This window comes from Microcaecilia unicolor, chromosome 3, assembly GCF_901765095.1.
Source record: "Microcaecilia unicolor chromosome 3, aMicUni1.1, whole genome shotgun sequence".
NCBI classification, from domain to species: Eukaryota; Metazoa; Chordata; class Amphibia; order Gymnophiona; family Siphonopidae; genus Microcaecilia; species Microcaecilia unicolor.
Window position 1 is genome coordinate 140,550,228 of NC_044033.1, and position 18,142 is coordinate 140,568,369.

The 18,142-nt window shown below is 40.0% G+C and overlaps 1 protein-coding gene across 1 annotated transcript in view; it reads right to left on the reverse strand.

The window, feature by feature from the left end:
- HEATR5B (HEAT repeat containing 5B) overlaps window positions 1-18,142 on the reverse strand; it is a 226,389-nt gene that overhangs the window by 96,782 nt on the left and 111,465 nt on the right. The window contains exons 17-19 of the mRNA XM_030196394.1: window positions 12,193-12,298; window positions 11,032-11,222; window positions 4,112-4,271 (exon numbers count right to left, since the gene is read on the reverse strand). Of these exons, the coding sequence (XP_030052254.1) occupies window positions 4,112-4,271; window positions 11,032-11,222; window positions 12,193-12,298 (457 nt within the window). The remainder of the gene's footprint in view (window positions 1-4,111; window positions 4,272-11,031; window positions 11,223-12,192; window positions 12,299-18,142) is intronic.

Sequence of the window (18,142 nt, forward strand, 5' to 3'; positions counted from 1 at the left end):
GTCAGTCCAGACAAGCAGAGGCAACAAATTAAAAATGTTTATTGTCATGAAAAATTAGAACAATGAACAGAAAAGGTGCAATCAGCAAAACAATAACAGGTAACTGAAATATGGATCAATTTAACACTAAACGTTTGTTAAGTATTTAGATTGTAAACTCTTTTGAGCAGGGACTGTCTCTTTGTATCAGGTGTTCAGCGCTGCGTGCGTCTGGTAGCGCTATACAAATGCTAATAATAATAATAATAATAAGTATCTAGGGAGATCAGGACATACAGCTGTTCACAGGTTATCAAATGTAACTGCTGACAGGGCTTCAGCAAAGAGATCCTTCTCTCTTTTCTCCCAAATTGAGACTGGAGAAAAATCTAGTATTTCCTAGATGAATTTGAGCTTCTGGGCCTATCAGAGCCCAGAACAGCAAGTTTTAAAAATAGCTGGCCACATCACTGCAGGTTACCTCTTATCTGTGTTAACTAAATAGGGAACAGTCATTTCTCGGTAACAGCTTTAAACATAAACATTCATCACCTGCTGGCCAAACTAGAGAAATACATTTCAAGAACTAATCAATACAGTTTACAGGCTTAGAACCCACTGTTTTGAAACAGTCACCAATTACCTCCAAACACTGCACAATGGACGAAGCAAAATGCTATTTTTCAAATGTGGGGGGAAGACTTCTGAGAGGAGCATGAAACAAAGAACTGATATACAGTTCCCGTTCATATTCTTGGGGTGTAAAAGGACTAACATCTAGGAGCCAGTGTCCCAAATGATGCAGAAGACAAGGCTGATTATACTTACAAAGATCCGGTAGTCCAATAACCCCAAAACGCCAAGCGCCCAACAACTGAGTAAGCTTCGTTTTAGGCTTCTTCCTAGCCCAACAACATTCAGTTAATAACTTGTAAAAAGATAAAAGATCTTTTTTTCAAAATCCAAAGTGCTAAAAGTTGCATGGCATACAACCATTTAGGAAATAAAATCTTAAAGTGAAATGGGGAGATGCGTCCACCCTTGGAACCAGTCCTGTGTGTAATTCAGAAGTGCTGAAATGTTGGTATGTTATACTGTAGGAGCATTACCCGTCAGCCGTATAATAAAATACTGGAAGGACGAGGTCTCCCACTGCATTGGGAAAGGCCTCTCCCAATTATAGCGTACTGAGTCATTAGTAGGTAAAGTGAGGGATTTAGTAAGATTAAGTTTAAAGTCCAAGAAATCCCCATATTCTTTAAAACTTTCCATTAGGGCCGGTAACAATGACTGAGGGTACAGTAGGTAAACCAAAAGATCAGAAAAAGCCAATATTTTAAATTTAAGCTGACAAGACACCCCCTTTTATATCTGCATTTCACATAATTTCACAAACTAAGGGATCTGAAGTCAAAATAAAAAGAAGTGGCGACAGGGGACAACCTTGGCAAGTCCCTCAATAAATAAAGAACAGTTAAGGAACTATCCCACTCATCCATAACCTGGCTTGTGGGGACGAATATAAGGTTTTGATAGCCTTGATATAAAAGTCTGTAATCCCGTATTTCCGGAGAGTGATGAACAGAGACTGCAAAACAAGAAGTCTCCACGTTGAAACTGACCAGACGTGAAGAGAACTTACGACGTGCAACCTGTTCCAGTGAGGTCAATATTAATCTAATGATATTAGTGGCTGTCCTCCCTCTAACAAATTCAACTTGCGGGTCAGCTACCAAAGTTGGTAATATCGGAGCTAACCAATTTGGCAAAATTTTGACTAATGGTTTTGCTTCTACATTCAATACTGAAATGACCTGGGGCTGAGGAAGTTTATAAAATCTGGCCTGGAAGCCATCAGGTCTCGGTGCCTTAAGGAGAGCACTTTGTTGAATTGCAAAGGCCACCTCATTTTCTAAGAACAGTGCATTTAATTTATGTTGAACCGAAGCGGAAACAAGAGGCAGCGATACCCTCTCCAGATAAGTAGCAATATCTAGCATATTCTCTGGGGGCTTAGCAAAAAGAGATTGGTACTATTTAATGAAAATTTAATTCACCTCCCGATCAGAGCACACCAAGACGCCTGCACCATCCTACAATTGCAAGATCTTGGTCGGTCCCCTAGAATTCCTGAGCAGTTTTGCTAATAATATCCCATTCTTATTTCCATGAAGATGGAGCAAGAGATTTCACAGCTCGAGCATGTACTAAAGTATTAAGAGCTGCTTGTGATGCTAAGAAGGCTGCCTTATGATGAGGCATGGTATGTTCACCATACAACACGCAGTTGGTTCAGACCCGTTTTTCCAGGCTCAGAATCTTTTGGTCCCCCGCCTTCTGCTGGAAACTATAATAAGCTATAACATCCCTTCTCAAGACAGATTTGGCTACTTCCCAAAATAAAATTGGATTATCTTGGTGAATCTATTATGTGTTTTGTAATCATTCCATTTGTTAACTAGGAAATCCTAAAAACCAGGGTCGGAATACAACTGAGGTGGGAATGTCTATTGAAAAAAAAAAACCAACTCCGCCCCTACATCCAAATCAACCCACATCATAGCGTGATCAGAAATGCCATAGGGGACAATACCTGCTGCACCCACAATAGAAAAAAAGCCAATAATCAATACGGAACTATGACGCATTCGCCCTCGACAAGTGTGTGTAATCCCCATCGCTCTAATGCAATGTTCTCCAGACGTCAAGAAGATCCAAAGTATTGCAAAATAAAGGCATCCTCTTTGAAGCCTGAAACTTGTCATGTGCCAGGCACTTAAGATCCAACACTTAGCGTAATACAGTGCTCCCAACGGGGACCCGTTTCGCCCTCCGGCACAAGAAGTAGAAGTCTTGAGTTTATTTTAAATGCAAAACTAAACTGAAAAATTGAAAAAACTTCAGCAAAATTCAAGCAGGATGTTAGAAGTATGGAGGTTTCTCTGGCCTGTGATTAAGCAAGCTGCCCACTGAGTGCTAGAATTGTCTGTGTTGTGCACTGAGGGCTTCTGAGGTCTTTTCCTCCATACAAGTTTTCAAATCCATTGTGGATATAATACAAGAGTGTAAAAATAATTGAGGATAGTTTTGAGATGGAAATATGTATTAAGTGAAAATTAGCACATGGCCATCAATTCAAAAATAGAAAAACTAGCCATTTTACCCATGTGGAAACATGGTCATTCAAGCGTGCTAAGGCCCGCATAAGCACATGCTACGAAATAGAAAAAGAAAATAAAGATAACAGTAAGACCAAGCTAATAAGAGAATTCTCAAAGAAAGACATCTACTATAATAAAACGCACCTCCAACGTTCTGAAGCTGACTCCGTGGCTTCAGTGAAGGGTTCGTAACATCGTAACATTCGTAAGTCTGTTACATCTCTCTCTGCCCCGCCCTCGCGTCAAAACGTGATGACGTCGAGGTTGGAACAGTGAAAGTGAAGGCAATGGTGCACACTTACGACGTCGAGGGACATATCACATGGAACTGTATGGAAAGAAGGGAGGAGCGTCTGGAAAGAAGGGAGGAGCGTCAGGAGAAGGGGTCATTTTCAGGTAGCGAAGGCAACGGTGCACAGTTGTCAGGCAACGGTATGCGACGTCGACGGACCTATCAGAGGGAAATGTATGGGAAGAAGGGAGGAGCCTCAGGCAACGGTACACGACGTCCAGGGACCAATCAGAGGGACGTGTATGGGAAGAAGGGAGGAGCGTCAGGAGAAGGGCTCATTTTCTCTGAGTCAAGTCAACGGTGCACAGTTGCCACGCAACGGTACGCAACGTAGAGGGACCTATCAGAGGGAATAAGGGAGGAGTGTCAGGACGGAGAAGGGGTCATTTTATGTGCATCACGCAGGACAGGAACATCGCTGGAACTACAAGATTGACTGGTTTATTTCTCTGTATTTCCAGTGTACTCATATTTTCCTGTATTTGCAGTGTGGTAAGATCATAACACTTCCATTTACAACATTAATGGCACAAAGTCATCACCTTACTAGCGCCCATTTCATTGGTCTCAGAAATGGGCCTTTTTTACTAGTCTTCTATAAAGTATATCAAGAATTCCCTGAGTATCAGGCACACACATAATTTGATTGACACCTTTTGCATTTTTTCCCATTCTTTACCTGTACTTCAGGGGAGGTTCCATCTTGTGCTAGTGCCAATAAAATACTGACACTTGTTTTCAGATGCTGTCCCGACCCTATTCCACCAACATAACGATGGAGACAGCCAAGGGCCAATGAATGTCCTGTTCTAGACACTACATCTCGAGCAGATTTTAACCTAACCAAGGCAAAAAATAAATACAAATTATTATTCAGTCTCCTTCCACAAGACCACTTTTTTTTTACATTAAAGGTGAAAACTACATTATATATAAAAGCCAACTTCATTAGACATAGTCCTAACTCAAAGCAGTTCACAAAACATAAGAATTAAGACAGTAAATAACAATACAACATAAAAGTATACCAAAACATATAAAAATGCAATTCTAATACACATTACTATACTTCATGAAAATATTAATCAAACTAAGCATAAATGATATACAGTACCTATACACATACATGTAAGGAACAGACAGATTTCTGGGTGTCACAACATCATGATTCATCAACACAGTGTTTGGTATGGGTACTTTCTGAATCAATCCTGTTTTTCAAGAATAATCAGTTAGTTGAACTCTGCAATCAGAAATTTCATCTGGGTTACACTTGGGACAAAACTTTCTATCCGGGTAGTTTCTTCAATGTAAAAATCTCATCATGAATCACAATCCAAGAACTGGGTTGCAAGGGAAAACACATATACAGAAGTACATACGTAACATGCACAACCAACCACTTTTTTTTGTTATCCAGCTCAAATATGTCTTAAATATTACAACCAAATTTTAAACATCTTTAAAGGTTATCTTGAGTTGGATTCTTTTGATATTTAAAAAGTTCTATTTTTTATGGTTTCTGAGAAATTTTGACTTAAAATCAGTTTATGTATAAACAGTAAAGAATAAAAAAGTACTAGACAGTGGAATACTAAGGCCTGCAGTCAAAGAGCAGATACTGGGATTGTCAACATTAACATGTTTGTTCACAAACATACAATATTGCACTATTAATCAAAACTATGCAAGTAGTTTTGCTTTGGTTATTGCCCCCCCCCCCCAAACAAAAAGAAAACGTTCCTGGACATTATCTGTGCCAGCTTTCTGTGCAAAGTTTTTCACAGCTAAAATAAACACAGAAGCACTGAAAAATGAAGACAAAGACCATGTTGCCTACCCAGGTTGGCCCATCTATGTCATCTACTATCCCATCCTCTCCCTTACAGATTCTATGTGCTTATTCCAAGCTTTCTTGAAATCAGATGCAGTCTTTTGTTTCCACCAGGAGGCTGCACCACGCATCCACTACCCTTTCTGTGAAGGTCAGGGGTAGTCAACCTCAGCCCTCGCCAGGTCAGGTTTTCCACAATGAATGTACAAATTTACAAGAGGATCTTACAAGACTGGGCATCCAAATGGCAGATGATGCACGTGGGAAAGAGGAATCTGAACTATTGCTATGTAATGCAAGGTTCCACATTAGGAGTCACTGACAAGGAAAGGGATCTAGATGTCATTGTTGATGATACACTGAAACCTTCTGCTCAGTGTGCGGTGGTGGCTAAGAAAGCAAATAGAATGTTAGGTATTATTAGAAAAGGAATGGAAAATAAAAATGAGGGCATTATAATGCCTTTGTATTCATCCATGGTGCGACCGCACCTCGAATATTGTGTTCAATTGTGGGCACTGCATCTCAAAAAAGATATGGTGGAATTAGAAAAGGTACAGAGAAGGGCGATGAAAAGGATAAAGGGGATGGGACAACTTCCCTTTGAGGAAAGGCTAAAGCAGTTACGGCTCTTCAGCTTGGAGAAGAGACAGCTGAGGGGAGATTTGATAGAGGTCTATAAAATAATGAATGGAACAGGTAAATGTGAATCTGTTTACTCTTTCCAAAAATACTAGGACTAGGGGGCATGCAAAGAAGCTACAAAGTAGTAAATTTAAAACGAATCAGAGAAAATATTTCTTCACTCAATTTGTAATTAAACTCTGGAATTCATTGACAAAAATGTAGTAAAAGCAGTTAGCTTTGCGGGATTTCAAAAAAGGTTTGGATGGCTTCCTAAAAGAAAAGTCCATAAGCCATTATTTCTTGGATAAGCAGCATAAAATGTATTGTACTGTTTTGGAATTTTGCCAGGTACTTGTGACCTGGATTGGCCACTGTTGAAAACAAGATGCTGGGCTTGATGGACCTTTGGTCTATCCCAGTATGGCAATACTTATGTATCTATGAATGTGCATGAGATCTATTTGCATACAATGGAGGCAGTGCATGCAAATAGATCTCATGCATATTGATTGCGTAAATCCTAAAAACCTAACTAGATTGCAATCCTCACCCCTTCCTTAGGTTATTACAGAGTCACCTTCATCCTGTGCTCCCTCATTCCAGAGACTCACCTCCTGGCATTTATGGCACAGAGGTATTTAAACATCTCTATCATATCTCCCCTCTTCCACCTTTCTTTCAAAGTAAACATCTTGAAATCTTTAAGTCTGTCCACATACACTTTATGACGAAGACCATCGACCATTATAAGAACCACCCTCTTGACTCATTCCATCCTGTTTACATGTTTTTGAAGTTGTGATCTCCAGAAATGTATACAGTACTCTAAGTGGTCCTTTTACCAAGCTGTGGGGAAAAGGGCCCTGCAGAAGCTGCACAGGCTGCTTTTCCTGGGTGCCAGGGCCATTTCTCCCTCAGCAGGTAAAAGTCCCAAAAAAAAAAAAAAAAAATGAAAAAATGGCCATGCAGTTAAGAATTCTCTTACTACGTGACCATGCAGCAGAGAGCACTTACTGCCACGCATTGAAGCAGCGGTAAGGGCTTCCACAGTAACCTGGCCCTAACCGGGCAGCGCTGCAGTAAAACTTTTTCACTGTGCCGGAAAAGGTGCACGCTCGAGGCAGAACTACCACAGGCGGCCACGTTGGGCCGGCGGTAGTTCTGGGTTTCTACGCAGCAACCCTTTAGTAAAAGGGCCCCCAAATGAGGTTTTACCAGAAACGTATACAGAGGCACTATCTTCTCTTTTCTCCTGCTGATCATTTCTTTCCCTATGTACCTAAGCATCCTTCTGGCTTTAGCTATCATCTTTCCTACCTCATTGGCCACCTTAAGATCACATTAATGTTTCCCAGATTGGTTCTATTATCTCCAAACAGCTGTCCAATATGCCCTTTTCCCATTAGGAACAGGATCTGGTGTACAGAAGATGGGCTGTCAATGGTTTACATACTCTGGGGCAATTGTGGGAGGAGGGTGAATTTATGTCATTTACAGATTTACAAGATAAATATGGCTTAATGGTGCAGGAGACTTTTCATTATAGGCAGATTCGGGACTTTATTCATTGTAAAGCCAAGAGTGAATCAAACTTGGAGGAAACCCTCTTGGAAAGGGCAATGAGAGGAGCGGGAGGTAAAGAGAGTATATCTCATCTCTATTTAGCTTTATTAATATATCATACTCCTATTCAGAAGTACATATCCAAATGGAAAGCAGACTTAGGTACTAGTTATCCCCAGAATGTTGGGAGAGGAGGTTTAAATGCCTGTTGAAAGTTTTCACTGCCAGTAGCCTTGTGGAAAATGGGTTGAATTTTTTTTTAAATATTTGGTATTATATTTCTGTCAGGTTATTGAAAATGTTTCAAAAGACCTCTGATCTATGCTGGAAAGAATGTGGAGGCCAGGGAGACTTTTACCACATTTGGTGGACCTGTCCAAAGGCCCAACTTGGACATCCATTTTGGATACTTAACAACTGATAATACAAATACCATACTCTGGAAGGGCAGATCATTGCTTGCTTCATTTCAAACCTTCTGAGATCAACGTGGATTATAAACTGGCAACTTATCTTTTTTACGGTAATCTGGCCCTGGCACAAGCTTGGAAGCAACCCTCCTTGCCTTCTATAGATTGAATAGTGCAAATTAATGGATTTTATTTTTCAAATCTCAAAATTGATGGCACCGAGACATGGACATCTAGCTAAATTTTTTAAAGTCTGGAGTATTTATGAGACTTGGAGAGCCTCACCAGAATAGGGGCAATGGTAAAAAGGCCTTTGTCATTGGGATACTGTTGTTCAAGAGTCTCGTCTTTTGGGTTTTACATTATACTGGACTCTTGATACCATGACACCACTGCACACCAAGTATGTAGGGGAGGGAGAAGGGATAAGGGGATAGGGGTTGGGAGAGGTTTTTGAAGAAGCTATTGTATTGATGTTATTTTGCTTACTGATGTTCTGTGTGAACAAATTTAAAACAAACAATTAAAAAAAAAGATCACTATATTCGATCACACCCAGGTTCTGCTCCTCTTCATGCACAGAAATACTTCATCCTCTAAACTATACCACTCCCTCAGGTTTTTGTAGCCCAAATGCATGATCCTGCATTTTTTTAGCATTAAACCTTAGCTGTACATGAAATTGCCTCCCCTGTTCTAACACTGCCGAAGGGAATGCTACCAAACAACGTGGGTAAAACTATACATGGTCTTAAACAATGCAAATACAAGTACAGTCTTGATTATCTTACCTTTGCTAATACGACCATCCAGCATATCTGACAGACACCCCTCAAGAGAGAAAAAATGTTTTGTCTATAGAGCAGAAAACTGACACTTCCACAAGAACAGACAACGGTGAATCCATCCAAAAAATTGCAACAGAACTAGAAGTGGAGAGAGTAACAGTTCTTGACTGGAAAAGGCAACGCAGTGAGCTGGAGAACTGGGGCTCAAATTGTGAATATGAGAAGGTGAGCAAAGCCGTAATCCTGTGGTTCACACAGCAGAGAGACAAGGACAAACTATATCAGGGCCTATATTGTAAAAGAAAGTCCTGTTTTTTTCAAAAGGAATTCAATGAAAGTTACCCTGATTTCACTGCTCTGACCCAAGAGACAAACACCTCAAAATCCTGACTGAATCCTTCAAACAAAAAATGCTACAACCCCAAAATAATCTCCAAAATTAGTTATATTATCATTATTGGTCCTTATATTTTACTGCTTTTTATTATGTGTTATGTAAATCATTCTACAGACCTATCTTCCTTATTTCTTACACAGTAATATGTTAAATTAAAAAACCTATTACTCTGTTCATAATTATACCTTTTGCAATATAATGTAAGCCACATTGAGCCTGCAAATGGGTGGGAAAATGTGGAGTACAAATGTAGCAAATAAATAAATAAATAAATAAATAAAATTATTGCTTCTTCCCTTAAAATACCTAGAGAAAATCTACTGTAGTACAAAGAGAAGAAAGCCACAGAGAGAATCTCTCTTGTAGTGACTTACAATCCAGAACTAGAAAAACTGAGAAGAATGATAAAAGAGCTACAGCCAATACTCCAGGAGGATGAATTACTGAAAGAGATATTCCCAGCCCCATCAGTGCTGGCCTTCTGACAGCCACATAATTTGAAAGAGAAATTATTAATGAAAAGCAAACTCCCAATACAAGCTAAAAAAAAATAGAACAGCACACGTCCCTGCAATATGCCTAACTGCAAACTGTACCAACACATCTCACAGAATCCTAAAATCACTCACATGGGGAAAAAAAATTCAACATAAAGAGATCCTTTACACGCCCATTCTTCAAATGTGGTATATCATTCAATATAAAAAGTGTGAAGAAGGGTACTATATTAGAGAAACAAGCTAGATGTTAAAGATGAGGCTCAATTTACATAGATTCAATCAATATTAAACATTCCAATGCCAACCAGGATGCCACCTCTGTGGGACAGCACTTCACAAAAACAGAACACCGCATCAATGATCTTATGGTAAGGGACAGGGATGGCACTTGATATACCACCTTTCTGTGGTTTTTGCAGCTACAGTTTACATAGTATATATAGGTACTTATTTGTACCTGGGGCAATGAGGGTTTAATTGACTTGCCCCGAGTCACAAGGAGCTGCAGTGGGAATCGAACCCAGATCCCCAGGATCAAACTTCACTGCTCTAACCACTAGGCTACTCCTCCACTCAGGGAAAGACACTGATCATGCGAAGAGGGAGGGAGGGAGGTAGGGAAGGAAGGAGGGGAGTGGAATAACCGGGGGTGGCCTGATGCTCCTGTGCTTATCCTGCATCAGCAATGGGAGAAAGAAAAAACAGCTTTCATGGGGAAACAACAACCAATCACTAACACATGATTTAAGCCAGGCTGGATTCCTCTTCCCACCACCCAAATCTGAGACACTGAGATGGAGACATCACTGTCTGAGAATCCAGAAAAAACAAAAATCCAGACTGTTCCAATCCCAGAGAAGTCTGGATTTTTGGACTTCTACTGTATAATTTAAAATCATGAAAGAAAAGGGGAGCTCCTTTTTAGTAAAATCATAAATCTTATTCCTCAGTAATTGGTCAGCATAAAATTGACATCAAATACATAATGCTGGTGGCCTGGTGTTGAAAGGAGTAGCTGCAAAGTCACATAGAATAGCATCTGAAAGTAACAGATGAACAAAGAAAAGCAAAATGAAAATGACATTTCCTAGTGTTCTAAAAAGTTAGATTAGTGCCCGAATTTCCTTAAGTATTTTTCCCAGGCCACCTGAAGTAACACTATCAAGATCCACTCAAAAACTAAACTGAACAAAGACTTGACTACCAAGCTACTGTTCAATGGACTTTACCAAGTCACCATATAAGTCTGCTAAGTGCCAAGTGGTCTATAGGTGTAAAATAGGATGAGTAGGATTTAGCATTCAATAAGTCCATTAGCATGTACTAAGCATCAGTAAACGTCCCTACACTTGTAAAATATATTAAGTATCACTTCTAGAAAGATATTAATATTATACTTTTACTAAAAAAAAACTTTATAAATCATTTTAAATTACTCTATATTTTTGCAATATCACTGAAAAAGCATACAACAGCTTACTTGTCAAAGCTGTATTGTGCCATTCTGGCAATGAAAGTTGCTTCTCCAACCACCTGAGCCATTCGCCCCAGGGCCTCTCCTGCTGCACATCTCAGGATGGGGTTTGGATTATCCAGAGCGCCCATAACTAGAGTCAGAGCTGACTTGCGGACTTCCTCAGGTCCTAAAGTGCTTTTGTTCTCAGCCAAACCCTATAGAAAGACAATTTTCTGATAATGAATCTTGCTGCAGAAAAAATACACATTTTTATCATAAAAATGTTAAATGTAGAAACTAATCATCATTTTTATAGCATTACTAGACGTACGCAGAACTGTACATTTGAACATGAAGAAACAGTTCTTGAGCATTACTAGACGTACGCAGCTTGAACATGAAGAGATAGTCCCTGCTCGTCAGAGCTTACAGTCTAATCATGACAAACAGGACAAATAAGGGATAAGGGAAATAAGGTGGGAATGATGAAACAGACATGGGTACTGAACAAGTGAATAGGGTTAGTAGTTAAAAGCAGCATCAAAAAGGTGGGCTTTTAGCACAGATTTGAAGACGGCCAGAGATGGAGCTTGACGTACTGGCTCAGGAAGTCTATGCCAGGCATATGGTGCAGCAAAATAAAAGGAACAGTCTGGAGTTGGCAGTAGAGGAGAAGGGTACAGATAAGAGAGATTTACCCAAAGAACTGAGTTCCTGGGGAGGAGTATGGATAAGGGTTTTTGTAGCGTGCTCAAAAAAAAAAAAAAAAAGGATGAATTTTGGTGCCTTCATCCATTCTCTCTCTCAAATGTGCCTCCCCTCCCACGATTCTCTCAATTCCTCCCTCCCTCCCTTTCCTGAACCCTTCTGAAAACTTGAAGTTGTGACAGAAAGGGCGGGGCGGGTCAGAAGGAAAGGCCCGGTGCAGGTCGAGGCAGCGTTGGAATAAGCTGCCACTGCAGGGTAAAGACATAGTGCAAATAAAAAGGTAAACCAGGAGGGGAGAGCCACTGACAGTCACGATTAATTTATAAAATCACAATCAATAATTAACGTGTTGATCGCAGCATTGATCGTGATTAACTTGCAGCCTTAAAAAAGAGCCATGCTAACTACAGATCTATACTGAAATTTCAAAACTTCAAAATTTATTAGCATTCAAAGAAATGAATAACACCCCTTTACCTTTAATGCGCTTAGAACCGCTGTGAAGATATTGAGCTGCACTGACTGCTGGCGAATCCCTTTAGCTTGCTTGATACATTCAGCAAAGTGATCCAGCATTTGTAGCCTGCAATGTTACAGCCAACAGTGTCAACAAAAGATTTAAATAGGTTATTTCACAACTCTCTCTTTGTCTTCTCTTACCTAAAGAAAACTCTACTTTCTATTTACTGAGTGGTTCTAAGAGTTAAATCTGAGGATTACCTACTTCCGCACAAATTTGGAATTTCCTTTTTATGTTATATTCACATTCTTTCATCAACTTTTAAGCAATTCCTCTGAATTTCTGAGAACAATCATATTGATATGAGCATCATAAATAACAGTACACACAATAGTACTCAAAGTGGTCTATACAGCAAATGCAATATCCCTCACTCCACAATTCTAATTTGGGCTCACTTGTATTGAGTAACTGTTCAAATTAGGGTTTTCACATAGAAAAGGGTCAATAAATTTTTTTTGTTACATTTGTACCCCGCGCTTTCCCACTCATGGCAGGCTCAATGTGGCTTACATATTGTATACAGGTACTTATTTGTACCTGGGGCAATGGAGGGTTAAGTGACTTGCCCAGAGTCACAAGGAGCTGCCTGTGCCTGAAGTGGGAATCAAACTCAGTTCCTCAGGACCAAAGTCCACCACCCTAATCACTAGGTCACTCCTCCACCACAAATTGTGTTGTTTGACATTCATAAAATGATCTAGAGATAGAAATGACAATGGAGGTGATCAAATTTGTGAATGAGACAAAATTATTCAAAGTTATTAAAGCAGCAGAGGACTGTGAGGCTTTGCAGAAACATCTTGACAGACAAGGAGAATAGGCAGCTAAATGGTACATGTAATTTAATGTGGACAAGTGCAAAGTGAGCACATTGGGAAAAATAATTCCAGCTTCAGATACACAATGCTGGATTCTGAGCTAGGAGTCATAATCCATCGAAATATCTTGGAGAGTGGGCCATGGCTGCTAAAAAGCAAGTAGAATGTTAGAAATTATCCAAAAATGGATGAAGAACAAAATCATGAATATCACTCTACCTCTGTATAGGTCTCTAATGTGACCACAGCCCAAAAGAAACGCAGTCTCAGTCCTCATGGCAGCGGTTGGGAAGAAAAAGCACAAGTCGCAGGAAAACAGTCCAGCAGAGGAGACGCAGCTGCACCAACTTCGACACCGTGCTTGTTCCTGGGCTGTGCAAACAGTAAACTGCTTAACAGGGTTTTCATTTCTGGTGGAAGTGAAAGCCAGTATGAGCGGTTTGCTGCCTGCAGAGCCCAAAAAGGAGCATGGTGTCAGAGTTAGTGCAGCCGCGTCTCGTCTACCAGGCTGCTTTCTGCTGCCTGTGCTTTTTCCTTCAAACTACTGCCACAAGGATGGAGGCTGTACTTCTTTTGGATGGGTGAAGGGGCATAGAGGTGCTGGACCATAAGGGGGGGGGGAGTAGAGGGGACAGCTCTATGTCGAGCTGCTGGACATAAGGAAAAGGGGACAGGAAGTTGCTGGACAACAGGGGTGATGGCGGGAAGAGGGGGCTCAAAGATGTTGGATCATGAGGGAGCGGGAATGGGGAGTTGCTGGGCCATAAGGGAAAGGGCACCGGAATTTGTTGGACCATTAGATAAAGGGGAAGGAAGGGAGAGTTGGGACATGCAGCTGCTGGACCATATAGATGGAGGAGAGACAGGTTTATGCTAGATTATAGGGGTAGAGGGAACAGGAAAATGCTGGACCATAAGGGTGAAGGAGAAATGAGAGAATAGAAGAACACAAGCAGAAATTGTAGAAAAAACAAATGGTCAGCATACAGTGGAAAGAAAGCAATAAACAGATAAGCTGAAAAGAGAAACTGGAACCAACATTGAAAAAATAAATTGACCAGACAGCAAAGGTAGAAAAAAGTGATTTATTTGAATTTAAGTGGAGTATGTTCACTTTGGGAAGCTTTGGAAATGTGCATCATGGATGTCTTTGTATTTTATGTAGTAAAAAGGAAATGCATCTCGTTTTATTTCAGCAGTGTTGAGGAACAAGCCCAATATGACTTATTGAGATTTCAGTTCAGTTTTTCTCCTTCTAATTTGTCCCTTGTTTTATTAATATACCATTTAGCACAACAGTATTAAAAGCGGTTCTGTGTTTGGTGAGGGTCTGCCGGTCTTTTGCCTGTGACAAAAGTGTGGTACTCTGTGCGTTCTATTTTACAAGTCATAGGTGTATTGATGTTATAGGGCCCATGCAATTTTGTAATGTTGCCTATTCATAGGTAGGGCTCAAGTTGTTTGAACCATAGGAATTAATGCTACTGTTGTATGGTAGGTCTGCTACATGTATGTTGAGTTAGGTTTTTTTTTTTGTTTTTGTATTAAACAATGTGCCTGGAAGTGGAGAGATTTATGTTTCTATTAATCAGATATCAAATCAAATCAATTTTTTATACCGCTAATATCCCCTTCCCAGGGTTCACTACCAGGGCTCAGTGCGGTTTACATTCTAGGTGAGATAGAAGCCGATAATGTTAGTGTGAGGTAATAGAATAATTAAGAGACCACTGGTGTAATGCATTAGACAAAAACATTATAGGAAAGCATAATGGATGAGGCTAGGGGGTAGAAGTCAATGGATTGTTATGAAGCAGTCTTTGGGAAGAGAAAGGTTTTTAGCTTGTTCCTGAAGCTAAGGTAGCTGTTTTCGGTTCTGATGGCAATAGATAGAGAGTTCCATATTTAACTCCAATTACAGGGAATAGAGAGCTGAAAATCTGATTTTGAATTGTCTTTTGAAATGGTGACACTAGCATCAGTTGCTCTTTCAGTGTGTTAGACTGTACCAAACATAGCAAAATGGTATTAATCATTGGTCCAGAGGTGAAACCCTATAAGATTTGAAAAACTGAACAAGCAGCTTTGAACCCGAGACCTTCTACTATGGGAAGCCAATGCAATTTGTTAAAAAGAGTTGAAACACTAGTATATCTAATCAAACTGTATATTAGTCTAGCAGCTGTATTCTGTATGATTTGCAGTTCTTTTCTGAAATTGACACTTCATACTAAGAAATAGAATGTTACAGTAATCCAAGTGAGGTAGAACTAACATTTGGATAAGTAGTGCAAAGGGTTTTTGGTCGAAGAATGATCTGACTAGATGCAGCTGTCTCATTTTGAATAGTGTTTTCTTCCATAGCTGGTTAATATGGGAAGAGAAGGTGAATGAAGAATCAAGCAAGACCCCTAATACTCTGGTTTCAGACTTGACTGTAAAGCTTTGACCACTGAACAAAGATATTGGGACCTCAACTCCCTGATTTTGGAACCACAAGCCATTGGCTTTTTGAGCAATCGATTTCAGTTTATTGGTCAGAGCCCAGGTGCTAACAGCAATCATGCCATTCACTACAGATAGAGTTGTATCTTTGTTTGATGCTGTCACTGGTAAGAGAAGCAGGATATCATCTGCGTAGGATAATGGAAGTTCATTAAGACCCAGGTCTATTGAGGCACGGAATGACAAAGAGATTAAACAGGATAGGTGAGAACACTACCTCCTATCTAATGACTCTCCAATTTCCTCTGGCATCTTTCATGAGATACTTTGTCAAATGTCTTCTGAAAATCCAGATACACAATATCGACCAGTTCACCTTCATCCACGTTTGTTCACCCCTTCAAACAAATGTATTAGATTGGTGAGGCAAGATTTTCCTTGACTAAATCCATGTTAGCTTTGTCTCATTAATCCATGCTTTTGAATATGCTCTGTAATTTTGTTCTTTATAATAGTCTCTAACATTTTGCCCGGCACTATCAGGCTCACCAGTATGTTATTTCCCAAATCATGCTGGAACCTTTTTAAAAAATAAAATCGGCAGTACATGGGTGACCCTCCTACTTTCTGGTACCATGCTTGATTTTAAAGATAAATAACATATTACTACTAGTTCTGCAAGTTCACTTTTCAATTCTATCAATATACTGAGATGTATACCATCCCGTCCAGGTGATTTGCTACTGTTCAATTTGTCAAATTGCCCCATTACATCTTCCAGGTTTACAGAGATTTGGTTCGGTTTCTCCACATCATCAGCATTGAATACCATTTCTGGCACAGATCTCTCTCCCATATCTTCCTCAGTGAAGACAAAAGCAAAGAATTAATTTAATCTCTCCGATATGACCTTGCCTTCTGAGTGCATGTTACCCCCTTGGTCATCTAGAAGCCAAACAATTCTTTTTCTGGCTTCTTGTTTTTAATATACCTAAAAAAAGTTTTTACTAAAGTGTTTTTGCCTCCATTGCAATCTTCTTTTCAAAATCTCTCTTTGCCCTCTTTATCAGCCCTTTGTATTTGACTTGCCATTCTTTATGCAATTTCATATTATTTTCAGTTGGATCCTTCTTCTATGTTCTGAAGGATTTTCTTTTAGCTCTAATAGCTTCCTTCACCTCAGATTTTAACCATGCCGGCTGTCGTTTGGTCTTCCTTCCTCCTTTTTTAATATACAGAAAATATTTGGTCTGGGCTTTCAGCATGGTATTTTTGAACATCATCCATGCCGCATGTAAATTTTTGACCTTTGTAGCTGCTCCTTTAAAGTTTTTTCCCCCCAGTTTTCATTTTATCATAGTCTCCTTTTTGAAAGTTAAATGCAAACGTATTGGATTTCCTGTGTGTACTTACTCCAGAGTTTATATCAAATCTGATCATATTATGATCACTGTTATCAAGAGGTCCAGCACTATTACGTCCTGCACCAGATCATTTGCTCCACTAAGGACTAGGTCCAGAATTGTTCCTCCTCTTGTTGGCTCCTGAACCAGCTGCTCCATAAAGCAGCCCTTGATTCCATCAAGGAATTTTACATGTCTAGCATGCACTGATGTTACATTTATCCAGTCAATCTAGTCCCTGCTATTCCTATCTGATCCAGGCGTTCGAGTAGCAATGTGTGGTCAACCGCATCGAATGCCGCTGATATATCGGAGAAGAATTATTCAGTCGACTTTGCATAGATGTTGTCTGACATATGCAGTTAGAACTAGCAGCAAGGATTCTGTACTATGTAATGATCTGAAGCCAAACTGTGACCAGTGTAACATAGAAAATTTTTCCAGATATAAATAGAGTTGTTTACTGATGTAGGTTTCTGATACTTTAGTAAAAACGGGTATGCTTGCCAGTGGACGGTAGCTTGCAGACGATGTTACGTCTAGCCCAGATCCCTTCAACAGTGAAGTGAGAACAATTTTGCTCATATCAGGAGGAAGAGAGCCAGTTTTTAACAGCTCAATGAGATCGAGTGTGGCGAAACAAGGCATTTTCCTGCTTGTAAATTATATAGGTATTGTTTATGATGTACATTTCTTTGTTTGGCCAGTAGGTGGTGACTGTCTGTTGTTTGTAAAGTTGTTACAGAACTGTCAGTTTCTTCTTTCCGCCAAAAGCTGTCAGCTGAAATTGTGAAGTAATTTTTTTATTTAGTTTCAGATAAGGGAGAGAATAGTTAGATTTCATAATCTGTGAGCAGCTATATCTTGTTCCTGAACTCCCCAGGTACTATTTAGGTAGTAGATAAATGTTTAGTTTTATATTTGATCCATATCCAGTTATCCATTATTGCCCGTTCTTTTCCACCTATTTATATGGTTCACTGTTCTACTCTGACAATAAACCTGATTAGTTTATTAACTTGCTCGTCTGGACTGACTAAGAATCCTGGTGGTTTGTGTGTTGGGTCTGTGAGTGCTTTCTAGGACCTGTGGGACCACTGGGAGTGTGGCCCCAGTAACATGAGAGCGGGAGACTCGCCCAGAGGCAGTTGGGACCCAGCTGGTGGGAGGAGGGTGATAGTGTACAGCAAATGCCCAGGTGCGGGAGAACTTCAGCTGGGCTGGGCATAGACCCTCTA